Below are 26,174 nucleotides of genomic sequence, written 5' to 3'. Positions count from 1 at the left end.
TGTGAGAATAATGGACTCCACATTATTACCAGCTAACAGCAGGCGTGGACTGTATTCATTACCAAATCATAAAATCTGCTCGGGAGAGGAGGTATAACAGCAATTGTCTTGGGAATTAGTGCAAGGGGCCACCAACTCACCTTGGATCTGTGCCTCTGAGGCTGGGAAACAGGATTATTTATTCATTGTTTGGGGCACGCTTATCCTTAATTCTCCGGAACACAGTCAAAGTGAAAACAGCAAAGGAATCTTGTTGATATTATCAGCTCTTCATGTGGTTCTTTGGTTTGTTGCATCAAGTATACAGAACATTCTGAAGGTGCATGGAGTAATTGGAAAGAAACAGGTTGGATTTCACTTTCATGAGAGCAATATTTAAGATAGTTTTGGCTTTATACGAGATTGCAGAATATTATTGGTCTCGAAGGAAACATTGTTTCCCATATCCTTTTTGACCTTGTGCCTTGCACTCCTCAAAGAAGCTTGAAGGTATGCTCATATAAAAAGATAGATTTTATCCAAGATTAGTACTCCAGCTCCAAGGACCAGACAAGGGCAGATGGAAATCTCACTGAACCTCTCTCTCTTAAACAAGGGTCAGGCAATGCTGTCTACTGACACTCATCATTTTTGATATCTACAAAAACAATCTGTCAGTTGGCACCATCTTACAGTCATGTCAACTTCAAAGACACCTCACCTACCTTCTCCTCTCCATCCTGAGACTGAACAGTGCAAATTCATTTCATCCAACATACATGATCAAGTTTATATAATATACAATAGTATAATATAAACTCTTACTAGGGAAATCTTTTCCATCAGGAAAATAATATTCAGTGAATTCAATATGAATAGCTGCCATCTCTGATGGAAGATATAAAGACTTCTTATTGCAGCAGATCATAGCTTTTGGGGAATCTCGACGCTGATCTGCTGTAGAAACCTGCAGGAGGAATAAGTTAAGATTTTTATGAAGTTACCTAAATAGTGATATCAACAGTACTAAAAAGCTTTAGAGCACCAAAAATCTTGAAATCAAATCCCACTACAGCAAATAGTGAATTTGAACAAAATAACAGCAATCATTTGTGGGCTAGCACCAGAAAATCGTCATGAAAGTTCCCTGACTATCATAAAGAAAACCCCGACTGGTTCATGGATGTCATTCAGGGAAGGGGCTAATGCTCTTACCTAGTCTGGCCCACATATGATTCCAGTTCATGCCATGTGGTTGACTCCTAATGCCCTTGGGGAACCTAGTGATGAGCAATGAATATTACTTTGCCAGTGTCACCCCATTTGAAGACAACAAAAATATTCCTTTTTAGTTCTAAACTTAGGCCAATCAGTGCTTACAGTAAGCAAGTCAGCATATTCTATGAATAGCCAGTCTTCTTATGAATGACAAAAGGACAGAGTCGAAGATGCAACTGCATTTTGGAAGCTATGGTCTGCAACCTGTGAACTTCTTCAGGTATAAGTGATGGCTATATGACACACAACTCCAACTCTGTCTGGAAACATTGTTTAGAGCACCTCAAATACAGAAAATGCTATTGTACAGGTAAGTTTAATCATTTTTGCAAGTTTTGCAATTTATGCCTCAATGATATTGCAAATTTTAAAGCAATAACAAATTCTTAGATTTGTGGAGAGTCCAACACTTTAGTGGTTTTCATTCCTGCTTGCTACTTGCTGATGTTTTTGTCATTTTCTTTAAACGTGAAATTTGGGTGTACCTGACATCTGGATTGATGCCTGAAATGTGACAAACACTCAGTAATTCAGCCTATATGCCATTCTGAAATAACAAGTATGTTATGTATTTAATGTATAATCTAATGTGTGCTGCTAATGTGCAGCTGTGTCCTTTTAAAGCCACAAAACATAATTGTTAAACAGTCTATTGCTTGTTCAGTGAATTGTGTGGGGAATTCTGATGAAAGGTCTTGAAACATTAACTCTGCTTCTCTCTCCATTGATGCTGCCTAATCTGATTTGCTATTTCCAGCACTTTCTGTTGTATTTCATATCCCCAACACCCACAATATTTTGCTTTTGTCTGGTTCGTCTACCATGGAATTACTTTCCATATCACTCTTAAGGGAAGTCAAAATTCACTCCCCTCTCATTTCTAAAAAAGCAACCAATGCCGCTGTTATCCCTGCAACCTTCAATTTGTCTGCCCAACAGAACATGACCATGTTTCATTTTTTTCTTTTAAAATGCGTTTATTAGTCCCAAATCAATTTATTTCTCTCAGAATCCATTCAACATATCCATTAACCTATATGAGGAAAAATGTTTTCAACTCTCTAATCTTGCTCAAAACATATGAATTTTGTACTTTAGTATCAGGTGGGGCATACGGCACAAGAGGGCATAATCTTAAAATTACAGCTAGCCCATTTGGAGTGAAATCATGAAGCGTTTTTCCACATTATTGCCTGTGGAAATCTGAAAATCTCTCTACCATAAGGCGTATCAATTAAAATGATCAAGGCTGGAATCAATAGGTTTTTCTGAGGTAAGGGCATTCAGGGATATGGAGCAGAGGCTAGTAAATGGAGTTGAAGCACAGTTTAGCCATTAACTAAATGAATGGCATAACAGGTTCGAGGAACCAAATAACCTACTCCCCTTTCTATGTCCTCTCATCCTAAAACATACCACACCTTTGCCTCAGGCTTCCTCCATATCTGTGTAGCCCAATTCCTGAAGTCATCTGGATCACTACGAATCCTTTAAAACACATCTATAGCCTTTCAGATAACCAAAATTGCATGCCACATTCCAATACTAGCCTCACCATTTTTCTATATAATGTCACTATAATTTATAATCCAGCACAATTATATCCATTTTTTGTACCTTTTCACATTTACTGTTACTTGTAGCTACATGCATCATATTAAAATTCATCAGCCATATTTCATCTCTCCCACATAATTCGTTCATGTTGCTTTAAACACAGTAAATCGCCTTTTGAGTCATTACCCAACCATGAAGCTTGGACAGATTTAATACTATAATTATAGATACATGTTCCAAATCATCATTCTCAAAGATTACAAATAGCAGTGGTCCCAGAACAGATCCTTGCAGGAACCACACTGATTACAAAAGCTAAGTACCTTCCATTCATCAACGCCCTCTGTCTTATGTTGTCAAGCTAATTGTCAAACCAGTTAGACAATTTATAACTATTACTTAATAAACTTCCTTCCTAGCCTCATAACAATCTTTTCAAATTACTTTTGAAAATCTAAATAAGCTATATTCAATGAAATATTCTCCCTCACGAGCTTAGTAATCATTGCATAGAATTCCAAGAGGTTTGTACTGCATGATGTAGAACTTATAAAACTATGCTCCTTATGATTAAAACTGCAATTAATTGAAGCAATGGGACTTGGAGCAAAAATAAAAGCTTAGCCGTTGCACATCAAAAGCTTTTGGTATTTTGCTAAATTAAAATGCATAAAATATAGATTTCTACGAGATTTAGTCTAAGGGAAATCTGAGGAATTTACACTATATATTATATATAAAAATATTAAACATGATTTCTCCCTTAAGCAGAATTACAATAGTAATACATTAGAATTTAATCTAAGATCAGTAAAATATTTCAGCTATTATGCAGGTTAAATAAATTCCAACTCCAAAATATCTTGTTCTCACCTGATAAATATTTAAATCCTCCACTCTGAATACAAAACAGCTGGATAATAACTTTGTCTTTGATTGTTGATTAGTTGCAGATGAAATATTAGCAGAACTGAGTCCTTTTGACATCTGTTCTTTTCCTGTAGTTACAGGTTTATGTCTGAGTGTAGTTTCTGTATAAATTCAAAACAAGTGCATAAAGGAAGATGTGGACCAAAAATTCAGTTCTTGAAATGACAGCTACTGTTCTATGAAGTTATTTTTGTTTCAAATACTTTGCAAACAGTGCAAACACAGATCATTCAATCATGAGTCCTGAAAGATCCTCTGCCAAGCAATGTTTCAAATAAAGAGAGATGCGCAGGTGAAGAAGTTTCAAAGTGGCTGCAATCAGAAACTGCAGATGGTTTAATTCCTGTTTGGGTAACTTATTCTCTTGAAAGTGGAACCTAAACAATTTGAAAGACCTTACAATCCCAAAACTAGCTTTGGTTCTAATTGAACCTCCCATGGCCATTTTCTAGCATGCTATGGTGCAAAATAAGTCAAAGCAGGACAGTAAGTCGGTATTCCTGGCTTAACAACACAGGAATAGCTAGTGGCTTTACAACCTTTTGGTTTATTTTGTTAAATCAAAGCTTGGGCTTGTGTTTGAGAGCTAGAGAAATACTAAGTGGTTTTAGTGTTAAAAATACATCTAATGGCACACTTAAGGAAGTGGACCTTAATTAATCACTGCTTAGAACTGTGGCTTCAGCAAAAGGTTAGTTACCACTCTTACTTTAAACAAATAGAAGCAAGATTTGTATATGTCTATTTCATCCTAAATCTACTATGATCAGTATGGCAAGTTATAACTTTAGTGAGCATTTTTCATAGATAACAGGAACAATCTGTATCAGCAATCAAGGGGTTTCCTCTCACAAAATTACTTAAAAAATTGTTACTTATTTTAAGGAGCAAAAGGCATACTTACCTATTAATACATGGGGAGGCGAACCATGTGGAGGTGGTGAAGTAGGTTTTGTTTTACTATAATCCTTCACTGCTTGTTTTAGCATATCGACATTGGACTTGAATTCCTTCAGTAACTCTTTTGCCCACGTTGATCTCGTTTTTGTGGATTCATTATAGAACATCCAGTGCTGGCAGCTATCTCCTGCACATTATTTTACAAAACAAAGCTAATCAAATCAGGAATTTCACTTCTACGGTCCATTCCTTATGATATACTAAAGGTTCAAACACTGTCTTTTTCAAATTATAAAAAATCAGATTCCTTTTGGGGGCAGGTGGAGCAGATGTTGGGGAGAAATGAATTACAGTTATTCTGAGGTCCCTCCTGGCATCTATTGCAAGCTTTTCCTTTTTCAAGCACTGTTCCCAATCTTTTATCATCAATCACCTGCTTGTCACCTCACGCTGTACCAAGCTGTTTGCAACTTTAGCATCCTATTTGACACAAAATTGAGCTTCTGACCCTATATGCTTTACATCACAAAGACTGTCTATTTCCACTTTCATAATATTGCTCCTGCCTCAAGAGTTCAGCTACTGCCAAAACCCTCATGCATGCCTTTGGCAACACCAGATTCGATGACAGCAAGGCTCACTTGGCTTGCTTCCCATCTTCCACTCCCCTACCCCAATAAATATAATTCAAAGCTATGATGCCTGAATCCAAACCCATGCCTAGCCCTGCTTGTCCATCATCTCTATTTTCACTGAGCAACAATAGCTCCAGGTCTCCCCAGAGCTTCAAAATTAAAGTTCTCATCCTCAAGATTCAAATCACTAAATGGTTTTCCCTCCCCTACCTCTGTAACCCTCTCCAGCCCTGCAACCCACTGAGAACCATGATTTCTTCCAACTCTCGCCTGTCGTATATTTCACACGTCCTTCACTCCATCCACTATTAGCCAGTGTGCCTTCAACCATCTAGGCTCCAAGCTCAGGAATTCCATCCTGAAACTTCACCAGCTCCCTTTTCTCTTTTAAAGCAATATTTTAAAATCCATTACTTTGACCAAGCCTTTAGTCACACTGCCTAATAGCTTACTGTCGATTTTTTAACTGATTGCATTTCTGTGAAGCACCTTGGAACATTTTTCTATATTAAAAGCAAAACATAAACGCAAGCATTTGTTGTTTAAGAAGCAAATAACAAGCAATAGTACCAGCAATTAGGAAAAATGAAAAAGCAAGATTGGAAAGATAAGCTGTTTTGAGAAACCTTTTGATAAGGTTTTTGAGTGTGCTTTTAAAGTGAAGATAGTAGTAAAGGAGGATTGAGGGAGAGAGTTCTAGACGGTAGGACAGAGACAGCTAAAGTTTTGCTAACAATGGTGGAGTGGGTGGAAGTGCAAGGGAGGGTAGAATATGAGAATTGAGGAGCAAACACTAAGTTGAAAGGCTGGAGGAGGTGGTGCAATGAGGTAATGGAGAGATTTGTAAATGAATACTTTAGGAGTTTTGCTGCATTTTAATATTGTACCTGCTCTGTGATAGGGATAATAATCCACTGTAATCTGTGTAAAAGACAACTGCATGGCTCCACCCGTGATCTGTTTTGGAAATCCTGTCAAAAAATGTTTGAAAACAAAAATTACTGGAACTATATCATCAAATTCAAAGTAACAATATTGGAATCATATTTTTTTCCTTAAACATCATCCTTGCCATCAATTAATAAGTAAGCTAATGATTCACCCACCCACTTTCACTAAACTTGATACACTTCAATTCCAACTTTGACAGATATAGGGTGAGCTTCACCTGTGAAGTTGTAACATGTCCAACCACATCTCAGTAATTGATAATAACAAGATTTCCAGAAAGTCTTGGATAATGTTCTGCTCAAAAAGCTATAAACAAGTTTAAGGGAGTGAGGATTTGAGATAAAGCCTGGAAATAGATAAGGAATTGACTAGGCAAGTGATGTCACTCTGATTTGGATTCAGAAACTTACTGAGTTGAAAAGGCTTTTGATACTTTGGAATTTCAAAGAACAAGACGTGATTTCATTGAAACGTATAATATTCTTGGATGGCTTGACAGCGTAGATGCTGAGAGGCTGTTGAGAGTCCAGAACTAGAGATAATAGTTTCAGGATAAGGGGTCAGCCATTTAGGACTGAGATAAAAAGTAAAGACTCCACAGTGTTGCGAATCTTTGGAATTCTCTACCTCAGAAGACCGTGGATAATCAGTTGAGGAACATATTCAAGACTGAAATTGATAGATCTTTTGGTATTAAAGGACATCAAGAGATATGGAGATAGGGCAGGAAAATTGAGCTAATGTAGCAGTTCAGCATGATCTACTTGGCTTGATGTATCATATGCTCCTGCGCCCGTTTACGTTGTTACATTCTTAAATGCATTGAATTTGCAGACCTGCTAATATAGTGCAACAGTTAAATTTTATGAGACAGCGAAGACTATACAAAATGAGCTGAATAAAATATACAATTAACCAGAACAGGAGATGAAATTCAATGAAGTTTAAGGTACTGCACTTATTGGAAGAAAAAAGGTGACAAGCATAATCCAGGAATCAATCTAATTAAGATGAAATTTCACAAAGAGTTCTGGGGTATCAGTGAATTCGTCATTTGGTAGATTCAGGAGCACTGAATAAGTAGAAAGATGAAACCTACTTTAAATACTATGTCCAGTTTCAGTATCAAACCTTGAAACTGCTGTCAGTCTTGAGCATAGCTGAGAACCAGGGATTCTTACATTCTTGTAAGAAAGTGATTGAGAGGGGATCTCATGAAAATCATAAAGCAGGTACAGGGAAGATACATCCACAGTACTATTTCAAGGTAAACTTTGATGGTGGATCATAGACAAAGGAGTATAAACTGGACAAAGACAAATTCAGCATTCTCATATCAAGAGGTAGCTCTTCATATGATGCAATATGGGTCAATTACTAGGTCCAAAACCTTGCAATTGCATTTTTAAACCTTGGAGTCATTTCAGGGCAGTTGGATGCTTGGGGCAGTGAGGAAAAGGAAGAAAAATATGGTCTTATGTCGGTGGATGAACGACCCTACCCTGGGCCAGAAGTTCCGGGTTCAAGCCCCACTTCAGGATTTGATGGCCTTCAGAGATGCATGCACAACGTGGCCAAACAGATTGATTATCAGCCTGTAAATCCTTCCCCCTATACCTGATGGCAGGTGGTAAAGAGTGGGAGAGTTCCGTGGTCATCCATACTGCAGAAAGCAATGGCAAACCACTGCAGTACTTTGCCAAGCATAACCATGGACCAATCCAATGGAAGTCCATGGTTGCCAACACGTTCTGTGGGCATGGTACCTGAAGGAGAGGAGGAGGAGGAGGATGTTGGTGGATGAGCTATGATTGCTCAAATGGCATACCAATATTCATTTACGTAATCAACAAGATGTCATCTTCATTAGAACATGCAAAATATATTTGGTGATAAACACTATAGATTTCAGATTGGTGAGCAAAGCGCATCAATCAACACAAACCTACCCGTGAATGCTGTGCCAGTATTCATTAAGCAATTGGACTGGTTGTGAAATTTATCATTTATTTTCGGCAGTTATTAAATGCCAAATTAAGGGAGTTTATATAAATTTTATTCTGATTTACATTTACACTGAGAATGTGCAGTCCAGTCAATAAGCCAACGTTACACGCCTACCATTGTCTTCATTTGTATTTATCTTGAAATCTGCAATTTGGAAGACACACAATTTGCGAAACAAACTGTGTCCTCTGACCATAGTCTTTATAAAAGCAATTTATATATATTCAGTAGTTAATACTTCATTGATCAACTTGTTACTTTGTAGCTGAATCTGTCTTTTTTAGACTGGTGCATTTAGCAACAAGGGAAGTAATACACAAAATAAACAACCATGTGACCATAGTTACCCCAAAATTGTGAACATCACTAACTGAACTGCTCAAAGGGAACAACTGTATTAATTTAACCAGACTGGTTCTATGTTTGAGTTTCATATCACATTATTTGAGCTCTATATGATGTGACATTGCAAAATGAGTGTTATTTGAATTTTATTATTAATCCATAGGAAATGTATACAAAAAAGTCTGACAATTGCACATAAACATTAAACAGAACTCCAGGTTTCAATCCAATAATTACAGTTCTTGGGTTCATAAAGGTAGTGTATTCTGTACCTCTCTCCTTCACATGAATGTCATCACAGATGTGCAGATCCAAATGAGAAATGATTAAATGGTGCGACGTTTCCTTTACATCAAAAGCATTGAAGAGTTTGGCAAGGGCATCATTCTGATCAGTTGCTGCTGTAGCTTGTGGTGTTCTAACCTGTTGTGAAATGGGAACCGGAGTTGCACTCTGCAAAGGAGAATATATAAACGTAAGTCAATTCGGTCAATATAAATTTAGGTGAATAACAAACTTTTAGAATACTTTGCCATCAGATATTAATTTAAAACAAATCAAAAAGGGTTGGTGTTGTTTACATAGGTGGTTCAGTGGTGCCAATTTATTATACTGCCTGTTGCAATTGTTCTCATGTGTCAAAGATATTGCTTTCAGGATCTAGAATTAATTCTGCTCCCTTACCACCAGCTTAATCCCCTTACCCAACCACTTGCACAGGCTAAACCAGACCCATATAAAACCTCAAAGCTTCTTGGATCCAGAGCTCAACTTCAAATGCCATATTTTATCCCATTAAGACAACTTATTTCCATCTTCACAGCACTGCTCCAGTGCCTCTGCTGCAGGATACTATATCGATTCTTTTGTCATTCTTAAATTCAACTTCACCAAGACTTTACTTGTTGGTCTTAGAATCTCTGTAAAATTCAGCTTATCCTAAACTCAGCTACCAAATCATGTCTTACACTAAATTCCAATCACCCATCATTCCACTCTTTACCTACAAAGGATACCAGTGTCCAACACATTGAATTTAAACTCTTTACCGTCATCTTCAAATCTTTCCTCAGCCTCAATCTACCCTATCACTGCAAACTCCTCAGCCTCAACCTATCCTAACATTGCAAATTCTTCCCAAGTTTTATATCCACCCTTTGCACCTATAACTCTGGCTTTTTACATGTTATTCCTTCCCTTCACCACTTTCTTCATTCACCCCCACACTGCCCTAACTACTGCCCTGAACCTCTCTTTCACCCTATCTCTTTTAACAAGCCTTTAGCCACCTTTCCCAATCTCTGTGCACAGCTCGTCATCTGTTCCTTGCTTTATCTAGTTATCCTTTCTCCACCTACTCTGAAACATCCGAGAGACTTTCCATATTAAAGATGCCAGCTATAAGATGTTTCCAGTACACAAACAATTCAAGCATAATTGCAACCAATTAACCGTCCCTAACTCACATGCATGAGTTATGGAACTAACATATTGAATGGTGGAAGTTATGCAGTGGTATTGTCACTGGACTAGTATTCCAGAGACCCAGAGTAATGTTCTGGGGACCTGGATTCACATCCCACCATGGCAGATGGTGAAATTTGAATTCAATAAAAATCTGGAATTAAAAGTCTGATGATGACCTTGAAACCATTGCCGATTATCGTAAAAACCCATCTGATTCACTAATGTCCTTTTGAGAAGGAAATCTGCCATACTTATCTGGTCTGGCCTACATGTGACTCCAGACCCACAGCAATGTGGTTGAGTCTTCAAAAGAATGCCTTCTTAACAATAAATGCCAGCCTAGCCAACGACGGCCACATTCCATTAACGAATAAGAAAAAAAAATTGATTAATTATTTTTGTTTAAAAGAATTAGATTTTCCTATAGTTCCCTATTTCAGTTGTATTATGCAATTTCATAAATAATCCAGGTAAACATAACACATGCAATGCAATTTTGGAAGTCAATTTAATGGCACAATCTTTAGTTAATGTGCTTTAATTAGAAATATATTGCAGACAGATTAATTCCCTTAGCCACAGCGTCCCCGCCTCCACCCCAACTCCAAAAGTAGCAAGCAATTCAGAATGTATCAGAAATAAGCTGAATAACGGCTTCCCACAACAACTTTACTGGTTGAGGCACTGAGTGCATAAATCATACTGACTAGGAAGATCCCAAAGTTGATTCTGAGCCAGGGCTGCAGTTGAGGTGTTACAATTGACCTCAGCACCTCTTGGTTGCGGGGGCAGGGCGGGGGGGGGGGGGGGGGGGGGGGGGGGGGGGAATTGGGCAAGGTTTCTGTACCCAATCGCTATCCAGCAATCTTTGCCAGAGCTGCTTAAGTGCGAATGCTGAGTGGGGATTGCGATAAGGCTGGGTTATGACATCCCCAAATAGTCAAGTAAACTGCTTGGTGTCCATAGAGCCAGAACCCAGTAAACATTAATACCAAAGGGAAAAGGCTAGTGGGAAAAGAATGAATACAAATAACTGAACAGAACTGTTGAAGTCATTGTAAATGCACAACAATGCACTGTGTATGTCTTGTCAGTAGAGGGCATTATTTTACAACTTTGCCCAATAAAAAACTTTTGAAATATGTGACTCTCTGGTATACAACCTAGCAGGTTAAAATCAAAACAAGCTTTAAATTACAAACTATAGAAGACCACCAGACTCTAGGTTATAACTGTAATAATCAGCTGGTCTCCATCAGCTGGTAATAATGATTAAATTATTAAATAGTGCTATTAAACTATTAAACATCAAACTCAAGCCGTGTCATTCTAATCTCCTTCAGACAACTGTCAGTTGCACTGTGCTGAGAAACAAACTGAAAGAAACCATTAATAAACCATCATCTGGTTGCTAAACTATTTCTGGGATTGAGTTAAAGGTACTGATTTTATCTCAGTGCAAAAACAACATACAAACCACTTGAGTTTTACTCTCAATTGAGGCGATTGGCAGTCCTCAAAGGATTCACTGCTTTGCTACAATCCTGGATATGTGCAATTCTATAAGTGATGAGATTAGTTCTCAGTATAGCTCAGCTATTAATATTTACATATAAATGATTCACCTTGAGCATATGTCATGGTGCTGTGAAGTTTTCACTCCATAAAATGTTTAAGATTTAAATTTGTAAAATTTAAAAAAGAAATGCAAACAATAGGCACAAGTGCCTCTGAAGGCCTAAAGCCATTATAAAGCGCACATGCTTATGTTTTCACCGTGTCAGAAAGATACAATAATTCTCATAATATAATTGGAATTTATTGTAAAGTAAAGTAATAGTGGGATGTGTCTGTGTGTGTTCGAAACCTAACTGAATTAGTCTGGGTGCTTTGATGTAAGAAGAGAAGTTAGGTTTGAAATGTTAATTAGGTAAACATTGGGAAGTTTAGAAACATAGGGTTCAATGGGACACTTGCATTTTTAAATAAACCAGGCTAGATTGTTTGCAAAAGAGGGAGTGAAATGTGTCACCTAGCCAGGTGAAGTTTAGAAACAGTGTGTTTATTTTTCCCAAAGATTACTGGTAAAAGCTTAGTGCTTTGAGAGGTTTTTATTATCAGAAAGATAAAGTCCAAAGACATTTGCATTCAAAGAGGAAATATGCATAAAGGAGTGAAGGCGGTGTGTAAGGGAAGGCATTTTTGAGATCTACAAGTGTGAAAAGCCTCATGCCTCAAGTTGCTGTCTTCAAAGGACTGAAGTTAAGAGAACTCACTTTGAATTCGACTTGTTCAGGGTATCATGTTTCTTTGCCTGGGTTTTTTAAAATCTGTGTGACTTACTGTTACCTTAACGAAAGGGACTTAGATTGATTAGGGAATTTAGAAGTCATCATAGTAGTAATTTGTTGATCTGGGAATGTATTTAAAAATCATTTCTCTTATTAATAAATGTTTAATTTAGTTTTATAAAAACCTATAAAGACTTGGTAGTCTTATTACTACTGAATTCAAGGCATGCATCTCAAAATTTATACAAACCGCAAAACAAGTTGTGGCAGTTGTTTCAAGTTTCCCTTTGGGATTTGAACAACTCAGCATTTACCACCGGCTGTGCCATAACAACTGCCACTTTTGCCAATGCACAAATCACAAGCCTTGGCCATGGTACCAATTTATGGTATGCTTATTCCAACTTGCGTTTGTTATTCACAAAATAAAACTCAAAAATGTAAGAACTGTAAATACAGACCTGGGTGGGTTCAGAAGCCATGCTCTTCCTTTGCTGTGCAGATTTTTCTATGGCTTCACTCAAAGATTTAGAATACTGCGCCATTGCCTTCAACTGGGAGTCAGTCAAAACCCACAATAAATCATCCAATATAAGCACCAGCTTTGATGCCACCACATTACAATCCTTTAGCTGTTCAAGTAAGAGAAAATAAGAAAAATTAATCTTTAATCCTGAGACCCAATACATCCAGTTGTACCAAACTTATTCTGCTGAAAAATGTCTTCTAAGCATTGGCAAGTTACTACTGTATTTAAAAAACACAATGGTGACAAGCATGGCAATGGATACATCTTCATCATAGGCTTATATATTTCAAGAAGGGGAGGAGAATATCAAAAGGAGTGGGAGAAGAATATCACAGTAAAGTCAGAGTGTCCAGTATGACATAAATTTGTTAACTAGCCTAATGAATGCCTTGTTGTAATTTTCCAGTCAAACTGTAGTAATTCAGTTCTCTATGATTGGAATGGTAGGCAGCTCAGCCTACAGGTACCTTACACTATTGCTGGTCAAAGTGCTAAGTGGTAAACAAACTTTTCTTAAGCCCGATTTCCAACCCTTCCCTCACAAATCATTAAAAAGTCTGATAAAATCATCTCCAAAAGGATTACCACTATACATGTGCACACATAGAAGCCTCTTTTGCTGAAAAGGATGACTGCACCATAAGTTCTTCTCAATCGGTAGAAAATACCAAAGACCACTAAGTATCTTATTCAGAAAGTGGCAGCAAATGTAATGTCGGCAGTTGTGCTTTAAAAATAAAAAAGACAACCTCTTGAATGTAACTTTGCTTATATAAATACTTTTGATATCATGCTACTGCAGCAGCATTATATGTCTGGCAATCTAAAATTTTGCTATGACACAGGCAACAGAAGTGCAGGACGGCAGAGGTGAAAGTTGAAGGCATGGAAAATCTCTAACTTTTCACCTCCACCAATGCTACTCTGAACAGACAACCAGAATGGACAACACAAGTGGGAAATCAACATAAATGTTGATTAATAGTGTCAGCCTTCTGGCTGCAGGTACAACATTTCAGCATTGTGGCAAGCTAAACAACTTTTTCGTGGTATTTTCCATGTTATGGTCTTCTTAAAGACATATTGCAAAAATGCTTACAAACATATCAAGAAGAATTTAGCCAGTTTTACTCATGTGTTGTCTTTGCTTGATAATCTTAATCAATAACTTTGCACTTCTGTGGCTCTAGCCTTGAATTCATTTTGGTGGTGCAAGAGTACAACATTGCATCATCATGACATTGCTTTCTTTCTCAATCTCAAAAAAATGTATGATTTTGTACCCTTCGCTTCAAGCTGACTTTCATTCTGGACTGGTTTGTGATGAGCCTCACTGGTGCACTCAGGATATCATGTTCCTCGCTCTGGATAGCATCTGCCTCTATTCGGATCATCTGCCAGGTAATCTCCTTAAATGTCAGAACCTATGCATACAAGAAGCAAATGAGTTGCCAACCAACAGCAGCAAACATCAGGATTCTCCTTAAGCAAATCAAACCAAGGAATACAATTGGGAATTATTGCATAAAACTAAAATACCACAGGCATTTTTTTTTGATTATAGCACCATCAGATCTCGTATCTGGGATAAGAAACTCACAAGTAGTACATAGCTTAAGAGGCACTTTGCTACAAGTGGTTTCTTGACACAACTTTAAAAATGCCACTGAGAGGTGGAGGTTAGTTGCATTATGGAGAAAAAACAGAAAACAAGGCAGCCGAGGCCTGCCTGGCACATCTATTTGCAGTGAAGGAGTTCTAGGATCAGGTCCTCTTGTACTCTTTACTTAATTTTCAGTGCATGAGAGTAAGGATGAGAGGAAAAATACACTGGGAAAATAAACAAAGTTTTAAAACAAAAATTTAAAAGCTTTGGTTTGTTTACTTTTCCGAGGTTTCTGTAACTTTCATCAGCACAGCTATCAGGAGTAGCGACAATAACAATACTTCCTCCCAACCAGCAAATCAGAAGTAGGAAGGTCAGCATTTAAATCTTCCCATATCTTATCAATCAGCCCTTCCTATCTACGAATCATGCAAACATTAAATTAGCCTTCTAAGTTATGGGTCAGTATTTTAAATGCGAGGGAGGCCCAGTCCAAATTTGGGTTTTTTGATGAGCAAACAGAGGGTTGATGAGGGTAATACTGTTGATGTGGTGTACAAGGACTTCCAATAGGCATTTGATAAAATGCCGCACAACAATCTTGAGCAAAGTTGGAGCTCATGGAATAAAAAGGACACTAGCAATATGGATACGAAAGCGGGTGAGTGACAGGAAACAGAATACTTAAGTGGTGAACACTGTTTTTCCAAGTGGTGAAAGGAGTACAGTAGAGTTCCCCAAGGATCATTGTTATGACCCCACTCTTCCCTGTAATATATTAATGACCTAGCCCTTGGTGTCCAGGGCACAATTCAAAATATGTGGATGACAGGAAACTTAGAAGTATTCTGAACCATGAGAAGGGTAGCATAGAACTTCTAAAATACATAGGCAGGTTGGTGGAATGGGTGAATAAGTAGCAGGTGAAAATGCAGAGAAGTGTGAAGTGATACATTTTGATAGGAAGAACGCAGAGAAAGAATAAAAAATAAAGGAATGCAGGAGCAGAGGAATCTGGGTGTGTATGTGCACAAATCATTGAAGGTGGCAGGACAGGTTGAGAGAGTGGTTAATAAAGCATAGGGGATCCAGGGCTTTATAAATAGGGGCATACAGTACAAAAGTAAGGAAGTTATGTTAAACCTGTATAAAACACTGGTTCGGCCTCAACTGGAATATTGCGTCCAGTTCTGGGTGCCATACTTTTAGGATGGATGAGAAGGCATTACAGAGGGCGTAAGAAAAGATTTATGAGAATAGTTCCATGGATGAGGAACTTCAGTTACATAAATAGATTAGAGAAGCTGGGACTGCTCTCCTTGGAGAAGGTTGAGAGGAGATTTGATAGAGGTATTCAAAATCATGAGGGGCCTGGATGAAGTAGAGAGAAACTGCTCCCATTGGCAAAAGGATCGAGATCCAAAGGGCACAGATTTAAGATAATTGGCAAAAAAAGCAATGGCGACATGAGAAAAAATGTTTTTACATGTTGAGTGGTTAGGATCTGCAATGCACTGCCTGAGAGCGTAGTGGAGGCAGGTTCAATCAAGTCATTCAAAAAGGTAATTGGATCATTAACTGAAAAGGAAAAATGTGCAGGGCTATGAGGAAAGGGCAGGGGAGTGGCACTAGATGAATTGCTCCTGCAGAGTGCCAACATGGACAGAATGGTCTCCTGTGCTGTAACCATCCTATGATTTTATATGATCATTTATCAAAAGAGGAGGCAAAGCATCCCTGCAACAGATGCTTCTGCTTTTCTATGCCTCAGGACAACTTAATGTAGGGTCAGGGTATCACTGTGAACATATCTGTATGGTTCCCCATCTGGGAGGAAGCCAGCACCCCAAAGGCGATGTGTGGTTAGACTATTGGGTCTTTTCAGCAGACTGCTATCCATGTGGCACAGGTGTCTCTAACTGGCAGATTAATTAACAAACCTCACTCTGGTCCCAGAAAGTGCTTCACGGTGGATTCTGGAAATTCTCTGCAGACACATAGCCCCAGTTACACAAGTTGGCACACCATTGTAGAATTTCAAGCCCATATATTTTTGCATTCAAACAATTTGATACTGTCATTTTAAAAAAATGTTTTTTTTGATAATTAGTCAAGTAAAAGCAAATTTCAGATATATTATGAAATATGGAATAAAGCAGCAAAGAGCAATAATCCAAAAAGAAAGCATTTACCTCCCCACGCTGAGGATCTTGTATTCTGGTGAATCGCAGGTCACTTTGCTGCCAGCTTGTATTAACACTATATATTTGTAGCTGGGACAATTCAAAAGATGCATTGAAAGCTTTTGCTTTGATTTTGATAATGATGGAATTCACAGAGAGAGAGATGCCTTCTACAACTTTTTCAGCAAAGCCATACTCACTATAAGAATAAGATCAACAAGTCATTAACTGAATAAATATACACTCAGTGTACTTAACATGTCAATTGTAAGTAAATAGCCATATCTTCACTCTTTGAAAGCATTAAAACACATTATCATTGACTTAACACAAAAAAATCATTAGCTGCGCTCTCTTGCACCAAATCTTAACTTTAAATCTAAACTTCAGATATAATCCGAGACAACAAAAGCATCCAAATAAAATGAAAATAAATAAACTGCCTCCATGGTGAATTTCTACAGCAATTTGCCTGAACAATTTAGGGTTTGGTCCTCATGACTCACCTTTGACCCGAAGCTGTCGCAATAGGAGATGGTCCATTAGGAGGTCGAGGTTCCTCACAAGTTCTCATCTCCATTTCTACCTTATCCAGGTACTAGAAGAGAACAAAAAAAAGTCACAAACTCCAGACTAAAGTAATTCGGTAAGGAGATCAGCTGTTCTGACATCTCACACGATATTCTAAATTAATTAATAAAGTAACCAAATTAACTAAATAACATAAGTTACAATGGCAGGACAGGTGTTATGTTACAGCTGTGGAATACGGGAGCTTTTGAGCACCAAGGCGTTCCAGGACAAACATGTCTGCAGAAAGTCTAAGCTGCTAGAGGAATTCTGGATCAGGGTTATTGATCTGGAAGCCGAACTGCAGACACTGCGCAACATAAGGGAGGGGGAGAAATACCTGGATACCTTGTTCCAGAAGACGGTCTGACCTCTTAGAATAGGGTCGTCTGCTTTGGTCAGCATGAGGGACAGGAGGGTGCGACCATGAGTGAGGCAGGTAAAAGGACCAAGCAGAAAGGAGTGGAGGAGCCTCAGCTTTTGCAATCGTCAAACAGGTTTGAGGCGCTTGCAACCTGTATGGACAAAAGCAAGGTCTGCAGGGTGGATGAGCAGACTGGCTATGCCATCATGGTACAGGAAATTGTTCAGGCAGGGGGAGCAAAAAGGAACACAGTGGTAGTAGGGGACACTATAGTAAGAGGGATTGACATTGTTCTCTGCAGCAAAAAGCAAGACTCCAGAAGGCTGTGTTGCCTGCCTGGTGCAAGGGTTGTGGATATCTGCTCAAGGCTGGAGAGGAACTATCAGTGGGAGGGGTAGGATCCAGTAGTTGTGGTCCATGCAGGTACCAACGACATAGGTAGGACAAGGAAAGAGGTTCTGCATAGTCAGTATGAGTAGCTAGGCACCAAATAAAGAAGCAGGACCTCAAAGGCAATAATCTCTGGATTATTACCTGAGCCACGTGCAAATTGGAATAGGGCAAAGATTAGAGAGGTGGATGCGTGGCTCAAAGACTGGTGTGGGAGAAGCGGGTTCCAGTTCGTGGGGCACTGGCACCAGCACCAGTACTGGGGAAAGTGAAGGCTGTACCGTTGGGATGGGTTACACTTGAGCCATGCTAGGACCAGTGTTCTTGCGAGCCACATAACTAGGGGAGTAGACAGGATTTTAAACTAAATAGTGGGGGCAAGGGATCTAATTTGGGAAGATGTGATATATCAAAGAGTAGAGACAAAGCAACAGAGGAAGGTATTAATATGGGAAATGATAAACAGACTGTGACAAGGAGGGACAGAGAGTACAAATCTAAGATCAAATCAGCAGATAAGGCTAGAGGTTACAAAAATAATAAAAAGGACAAAACTTAAGGCTCTGTATCTGAATACACATAGCATTTGAAACAAAACAGATGAACCCATCATGCAAATAGAGATAAATAAGTACAACCTGATAGCCATTACAGAGACATGGCTACAGGATGACATGGATTAAGGCCTGAATGTTGAGGGGTATGTGACATTTAGGAAGGACAGGAAGCTAGGAAAAGCTGGAGGGATGGCTCCGTTAATTAACGATGATATTAGAACAATAGAGAGAGATGACCTAAGTTCAGGAAACCAGGATATAGAAGTGGTTTGGATAGAGATGAGGAATGATAAAGGCAAGAAGTCACTTGTGGGAATGGTGTACAGGGCTCCCTAACAGTAATGACATGGTGGGACTTGGAGGGGGAGGGGGGTGGGGGAGGTATCAAAGAGCTTGTCAGAAAGGTACGGCAATTATCATGGGAAAAATCAGATGGGCAAAGGTAACCTCGGTGAGGAATTCATAAAATGTTTTTGTGATAAATTGTGAGGCAGGTCAGTAGATTGGACAGAATATAAAAAACAGCAAAGAATGACTAAAAGATTGATAAGGAAGGAAAAATTAGACTATGAGAGAAAGCTAGCTAGAAATATCAAGACAGATAGTAAGAGTTTCCAAAGATATTTAAAAAAGAGCTAACAGTGAGCATTGGTCCTATAGAAAGTGAGTCTCGGGAATTAATGATGCAAAATAAGGAAACGACAGATGAATTGAAGAGGTATTTTGTATCGGTCTTCACTATAGAGGATGCAAGTAACATCCCAGAAATGTAAGTCAGGGATTCGAAGGGAGGGAGGAACTCAAAATTACAATCACCAAGGAAATGGTACTTAGCAAATTGTTGGAACTGAGAGTTGACAAGTGCCTGGGTCCTGATGGATTTCATCTTTGGGTCTTAAAAGAAGTGGCTCGTGAGGTAGTTGATGTGTTGGTTTTAAATTTCCAAAATTCACTAGATTTGCAAATGGTTCCACTAGATTGGAAATAGTTAATGTAACCCTATATTCAAAAAGGAAGAAAGGAAGGAAACTATAGGCTAGTCATAGGGAAAATGTTAGAAGCTATTATTAAAGACATTATAACAAAGTGTTTAGATAAATTCAAGGTTGTCAGGCAGAGTCAACATGGTTTTGTGAAAGGGAAATCATGTTTAACCAAATGATTAGAGTTCTTTGAAAAAGTAACAGGTGCTGTGATAAAGAGGATCCGGTGGATGGACTGTACTTAAATTTTCACAAGGCACTTGATAGGGTGCCTCATCAAAGGTTATTGCCAAAAATGAAAGCTCATGATGTAGGGGTAACATATTGGCATGGATAGAAGATTGGCTGACTAACAGGAAACAGACTAGTCATAAATGGGTCATTTTCTGTTGGCAGCATATGATGAGTAGTGTGCCACAGGGATCGATGCTAAGGCCTAACTCTTTACAATTTATATAAATGATTTGGATGAAGGTACCGAAGGTATGTTTGCTAAATTTGCTAATGACACAAAGATAGGTAGGAAAGTAAGTTGTGAAGAGGACATAAGGAGGCTACAAAAGGGTACAGATTGCTTAGGTGAATGGGTAAAGGTCTCGCAAATGGAGTATAATGTGGGAAAATGTGAGGTTGTCCGTTTTGGCAGGATGAATAAAAAAGCATATTATCTAAAATGATGAGAGATTGCATTGCTCCGAGATACAGAATGATCTGGGTATCCTAGTGCATGAATCGCAAAAGATTCGTATGCAGGTGCAGCAAGCAATTAGCAAATCTAACAGAATGTTATCATTTATTGCAAGGGGAATTGAATGCCAGAGTAGGGAGGTTATGCTTCAGTTATACAGGGCATTGGTGAGACCATATCTGGAGTACTGTGTATAGTACTGGACTCTTTATTAAAGGAAAGATATAAATGTGTTGGAAGCAGTTCAGAGAAGGTTTACTAGATTAATACCTGGAATGGATGAGTTGTCTTATGAGGAAAGGTTGGACAGGCTAGGCTTGAATCCACTGGAGTTTAGAAGAGCAACAGGCGACTTGATTGCAACATACAAGATCCTGAGGGGACTTGACAGGGTGGATGTGGAAAGGATGTTCCCCTCTTGTGGAAGAATCTAGAACTAGGGGTCACTGTTTAAAAATAAGGGGTCGCCCATTTAAGACAGAGATGAGGAAAAACATTTTCTCAGAGGGCTGATAGTCTTTAGAATTCTCTTCCTCAAAAGGTGGTGGAGGCAGTCTTTGAACATTTTTAAGGCAGGGGTAGATAGATTCTTGATAATCAAAGGGGTGAAAGGCTATTGGGGTAGTTCAGGTTAAAATCAGGTCAACCATGATCTTATTGAATGGTGTAGTAGGCTCAAAAGGCCAAATGGCCTACTCCTACTCCAAACTCGTATGTTTGTATGATATCAAAGTCAATTCCAAATGAACCTGTTTTATAAATGTTTCTCCTCTTGCGCCTCTGCTTCTGAAAGCAATAATTCATAGTGGATTACAGTTCCACAATGAATTGTAGTGATCTAGAGCCTCACCCATTTTCGATTCAGTGGCCATTCTTCCTGGGTGACTCTTGACACAAGCATCAGTAGGCTCTTCAATAAAGAGGCACAGGTTCAATATGCCTTCACCAGCACTTACATACACATACCTCGAGCAGTGGTTCGTGAGCAGCAATTGCAAGCAGAAACTTGAATGATTGTTTTTTGCCCCCTTTCTCAAAGCTCAGAGATACTGAGTCTTTCTCTTTGCAACACCAAATGAGATTGGGTAATATTGTACAGCCCAGACTACAAACTTCTAGTCCATCTGGTTCAGTGTGCTCTTGGGCAGGGGAAGAAATATTTTAATACACTAATAATGCTCATGATACCATAACACCTCAGATCATATATGGTACACTCCTTTATAGAAATGAATTTTATCACTGAACCATAAAATCATAAAATGATTGAATTGAAAGCAATGAAGACAGGAAACAACCCAAAACACAACATTGGAGTACACATCATCCAAGGAATGGTAAGATTAAAGGGTCATAGAATCTTACAGCACAGGTCCCATCATGCCCGTGCTGGCTATTTGAAAGAGCTATTTCAATCTGTCCCATCCGCCAGCTCTTTCCCCATAATGCTGCAATGTTTTCCCTTTTTAAGCATATATCCAATTTCATGGGTTATGGCTTCACAACTCACTTCCTATATCCCACTGCTCTCCATCCATCATTTACTCAGGCTGATCTCTAATCCTGCCAGGATAAGGCTACAATCCCTCAGATACAGGGCAAACTGGTTCCGGAACTTGTTTGTGCCCTTCTCCATGAGAACTTTTAACAGTAGTTTGATGTACGGATGAGGATATGCACTCATGTTGGGAGTTGCTGACTGATTATTTTAATGCATTGGGACAGTTTTAATACATATTTTAATTATAGTTGGATCTCGTAATAGGGTCAGTTTCTTTCTTTTATTGTCATTACTCAGTTACATGTAATTTTTTTTAACATACAAGTAATGTACCCAAAATGAATTTCCATATGGACAGTAAAGTGAAATTGATTGAATTGATTGACATAACAGAACAATGTCTACCTATATTTATTCTGTATTTCCTATTTCACTTAAAGTGACTGAATCCTACTTTGATATCTTATTTATTTTTTAAAATTTTCTCTTATGGGAAAAGCATGGTCAGAGTCAACTTGTAAAGTAATCACAGCAATACCCATGTCATTGGAGAAGGCTCACAATGAAGCTTTGCTGGTCACTTCAGATAGCAGTTTTGAGTCAACCAACTTGGGACTCGAGTCACAGAATAGGCCAGAATAAATAGGGACAGAATGTATCCGTCCCTAAAAGACATAAGTGAAATGGTTGGGTTTTTATGAAAATCCGAAATTTCGAGACTTTGTTTGAATAAACCAAATTCCAACTCTCAAGCTACCATGGTAGGATGTGAACTCACATTCTCTGAACTATTAATCCAGGACTCATGGCGAGTTCATAGGTATATAAAAAATTTAATAGGATAGTGAAGATGAGTATGAAATAATACTTGGATATGTCAGGGCAAAAAGAGGCAAATTTAGAATAGACATTTTTTTTTTAAAAACAGGATGATCAATAGCTGCAATAAGTCATCAAAGAAGGGTAATTGAGGCCAGAATATTGGGCTCATTTAAGAAACGGTCAAATGTGAGAATGGAAAGCCATTTGGGTGAATAGTCTGGAAGCATGAGATAATGGAAGCTTTCTTTGCCAACCTACATCAGATCACTCAAAAATAACAAGCTCTACTGTTACGACTGCATTCTGAATGGCTCCAAAGTCAGCAACAGTGACAATTGTAGTCGTAGGAAATGGCTCTACACAAGGCAGGAAGGAAACCATCAGCAACATCTTTGCAGATTACACAGCTGCATTGCTCAGTGATTATATCTGACAACTTTCTTCTAATTTGCCCAATCATTCACACAGAACACTGCTCTGAGAATCTTAACAGTCTCTACTACATAAATAATCAGATTCAACTTTTATAAGGGTGTCATGAAACATTTTCAAAGGTACCATGTAAATGCACAGGCTTTGAAAATTCACATAAGGAAACATAAATTGTGAATAAGGGAGAAGAGCAAATGGCAAGAGAACTGAAAGGTGAGCTAATAGTTTGCACCTGCCATGATTTTAACATTTTGTTTTGCTTCAATAGAGCAATCAACGGCATTTTATTTTATCCATTTATTCATTCACGGGACTTGGCTGTCACTGGCAAGACCAGCATTTATTACCCATTCCTAATCACCCTCGAGATGGTGATGGTGAGCCATGAATTTGAACCGCTGCAGTGAGGTGAAGGTATTTCCACAGAGCTGTTCGGTGTGGAGTTGCACAATTTTGGCCCAAGCGCCGACAAACTAACGGTGATATATTTCCAAATCAAGATTGTCGTGCAATTTGGACGGGAACTTGGAGGAGGCAATGTTCCCATGTGTCTGCTGCCCTTGCCCTTCATGGGGTAATGCTCAAGAGTTTGAGGTGCTGTTGCAGAAGCCTTGTCAGCTTGCTTCAGTAGATGGCATACACTGCAGCCATTTTGCACCAGTGGTGGAGGAAGCAAATGTTTAAGGTGGTGAATGGGATACCAATCAAGCAGGCTGTTTTGTCCTGGATGGTGTCGAGCTTTCTGCATGTTGTTGGAAGTAATGGTAATTTCCTGGCACTTGTGTGGTGCGAATGTTTCTTGCTACTTATCAGCTCAAGCCTGAATATTGTGCAGGTCTTGCTGCATGCAGGCACTGACTGCATGAGATAAGTTCCAGATATAAATATATCTGTTCATTCTGCTGCCTAGGGAGCAGAGTGGACTATGGATAAATGCTTAAAATGCATGAAGGGTTTTTCAAACTATTTAACAAAAAGCAGTAAAGGAAACTGCAAGCATGTAGATTGAGAATGGCAGCCACATTAATTATTCGCAGTCATAAGAATGTAATTGCTGCCCTAAATAAGAACATAATCTCCCTTCCATAAAGAGGCTTTTCTATTAACTCTTGCTGTGATAGGTCCTCAGGAGAATAACGGGCACCAAAACAGCACCACAAGAATTTAAACATAAGCGTCGCAGAGCAGCACCACAGAGAGGTGAATGACACAGGAGAAGAAAATAAATTGCAAAGGGCAGTGGGGCTAAGTTTGCAGGTGCATACTTTCAATTTAAACTATAAAAAGTAAGCAAGGTGATTAAATATATAATCTTGAATTAATTAAGTAAATAAAACAAGTTTAGATAAGGGTGGCAGTGCTGGGGGGGATGCCATATTGCAGCATATGGGAGTGTGTGCATAGCCTCATGATCTTAGATACCACATCTACTCTAAGTGTTTGCGTCTTGAGGAACTTCAATTCGACAACTCTGAATGAACAGAAGTCCGAGGGGCTGATATTGCAGGTCATCAGTGAGGGAGAAAGCTACCTGGGTACTTTGATCCAGGAGGCAGTCACACACCTTCGGTTAGATCATGGTACAGGTCTGGTTAGTGGTCAGGGACAGGAGGGTGTGACTGAGTCAGTTAGGTAAGGGGGCCCCCATGTGCAGTGCTTGAGAAGTCTTGACCATTCCCCTTATACAACAGGTGTGAGGTTGTTACTGCTGTTCTGGATTTGGGCAAAGTTCACAGGGTGGATACATGAACAGTCCATGCACATGGTTTAAGAGGCTATTCAAGTGGGGGAAAATGAAAAGCAATGTGTTAGTGAAATGGGCAGTATAGTTAGGGGAACAGACATTGTTCTCTGCAACCTTGGGTGGGAGCTCGGAAAGTTTTATTGGCCGGCCGGTGTCAGGGTTAAGGATATTTCCTCAAGGCAAAAGAAGAACTTGAGGGTGGAAAGGGGAGGGTCCCATTTCCATGGTCCACATAGAAACCAACAACACGGATAAAACAAGGCATGAGGCTCTACTAAGAGAGCTTGAGGAACTATGGTTGAAGTTGGGAATTGGATATTCCAAGACACATGGCTTTTAGAAGAGTTAGAAAAAATGGTAGCGTTGGAGTACACTTATAATAAAAGATGGAATAAAGAAGTAGAGAGAAAGCATCTTAGCTCGGGAAAATCAAGATATAGAATCACTTTGGGCGGAGTTAAAAAACAACAAGAGACAGTAAACAATGCTGGGAGTAGTTTAAATTCTCCCTAATAGTAGTTGTTGTGTTGGGCAGTGTATAAAGCTGAAAGTTAGAGGTGAATGCAACAGGGGAGCTGTAGTAATCACAGGGGACTTTAATCATCACATTGACAGAGCTAACCAAATTTAAAGAAGGTGTGGTGAACAAGCTCATGGAATGCATTCAAGAGAGTTTTGAGATTAAGATGCCGAGGAACCACCTCAAGGACAGGCTATTTTAGATCTTGTATTGTGCAATGAACCAGGACTAAATTGTCTTAAAGGAGCTTCTGCAGAAGAGTGGTCACATGATGAATTTTATATTGAGTTTGAGAATGATTTAGTTAAGTTCAAAACTATGTTCTTAAGTCTGAACAAAGCAAATTATGTAGTTATGAGGGCAGAGTTGGCTCAGATAGATTGAGAAACTAGATTACAAGATATGATGGGTAGATAAGCAATGGTAAATATTTCAAGATTAAATTCATAACTCACAATAATTATACATTTCCTCAAGGAATGAAAACACCATAAAATGTCGCCCCAATATGGCCAACAAAAGTTAGATCATATTATATTAAAGGAAGAGCTTATATATGTTTCTAAAAGCAGTAGTAAGCCTGAGGACTGGGAAGATTTACAATTTAGCAAAGGATAGCCAAGAAATTAATAAAGAATGAGAACATATTATATGAAAGTAAATAGCTAGAGACATAGAACTGATTGTAAAAGCTTCTATAGGTGTAAGAAAGCAAAGATTAGCAAAGAGATTCAAAGAGGAAACATGCGTACCTTAGAGGTAGAGACAGGGGAAATTATAATGGAAAATAAGGAAATGTCAGAGACAATAAACAAATACGTCATATCTGTCTTAATGGTGGAAGAGAAGTACATTCTGGAAGTAGTGGGGAAGCAAGGGTCCTGACAAACTGAATGATGTTAGTTTTAGCAAAGGAACAGTATTGGAGGAAAAAGCCAATAAAGT

At 38.7% G+C, this 26,174-nt stretch overlaps 1 protein-coding gene across 6 annotated transcripts in view; it reads right to left on the bottom strand.

Moving 5' to 3' along the window:
• The window catches only part of bltp3b (bridge-like lipid transfer protein family member 3B), a 146,796-nt gene that overhangs the window by 59,508 nt on the left and 61,114 nt on the right, over nt 1-26,174 (bottom strand). For 5 of the 6 annotated variants that reach the window (XR_013578119.1, XR_013578120.1, XM_078553437.1 and 2 more), the window contains exons 4-12: nt 17,165-17,256; nt 16,668-16,857; nt 14,153-14,293; nt 12,802-12,972; nt 8,855-9,035; nt 6,167-6,250; nt 4,649-4,831; nt 3,688-3,845; nt 805-946 (exon numbers count right to left, since the gene is read on the bottom strand). Coding sequence is in view for 4 of the 6 variants with exons in the window: in XM_078553437.1 (XP_078409563.1) it covers nt 805-946; nt 3,688-3,845; nt 4,649-4,831; nt 6,167-6,250; nt 8,855-9,035; nt 12,802-12,972; nt 14,153-14,293; nt 16,668-16,857; nt 17,165-17,256 (1,342 nt within the window). In the remaining 2 variants the exon portion in view is untranslated. The remainder of the gene's footprint in view (nt 1-804; nt 947-3,687; nt 3,846-4,648; nt 4,832-6,166; nt 6,251-8,854; nt 9,036-12,801; nt 12,973-14,152; nt 14,294-16,667; nt 16,858-17,164; nt 17,257-26,174) is intronic. The other variant, XM_078553436.1, reaches the window with a different exon arrangement.

The sequence above is a fragment of the Cetorhinus maximus genome, chromosome 12 (assembly GCF_964194155.1).
Source record: "Cetorhinus maximus chromosome 12, sCetMax3.hap1.1, whole genome shotgun sequence".
In the NCBI taxonomy this organism is placed as follows: Eukaryota; Metazoa; Chordata; class Chondrichthyes; order Lamniformes; family Cetorhinidae; genus Cetorhinus; species Cetorhinus maximus.
This window is presented reverse-complemented; position numbering and strand designations above follow the sequence as displayed.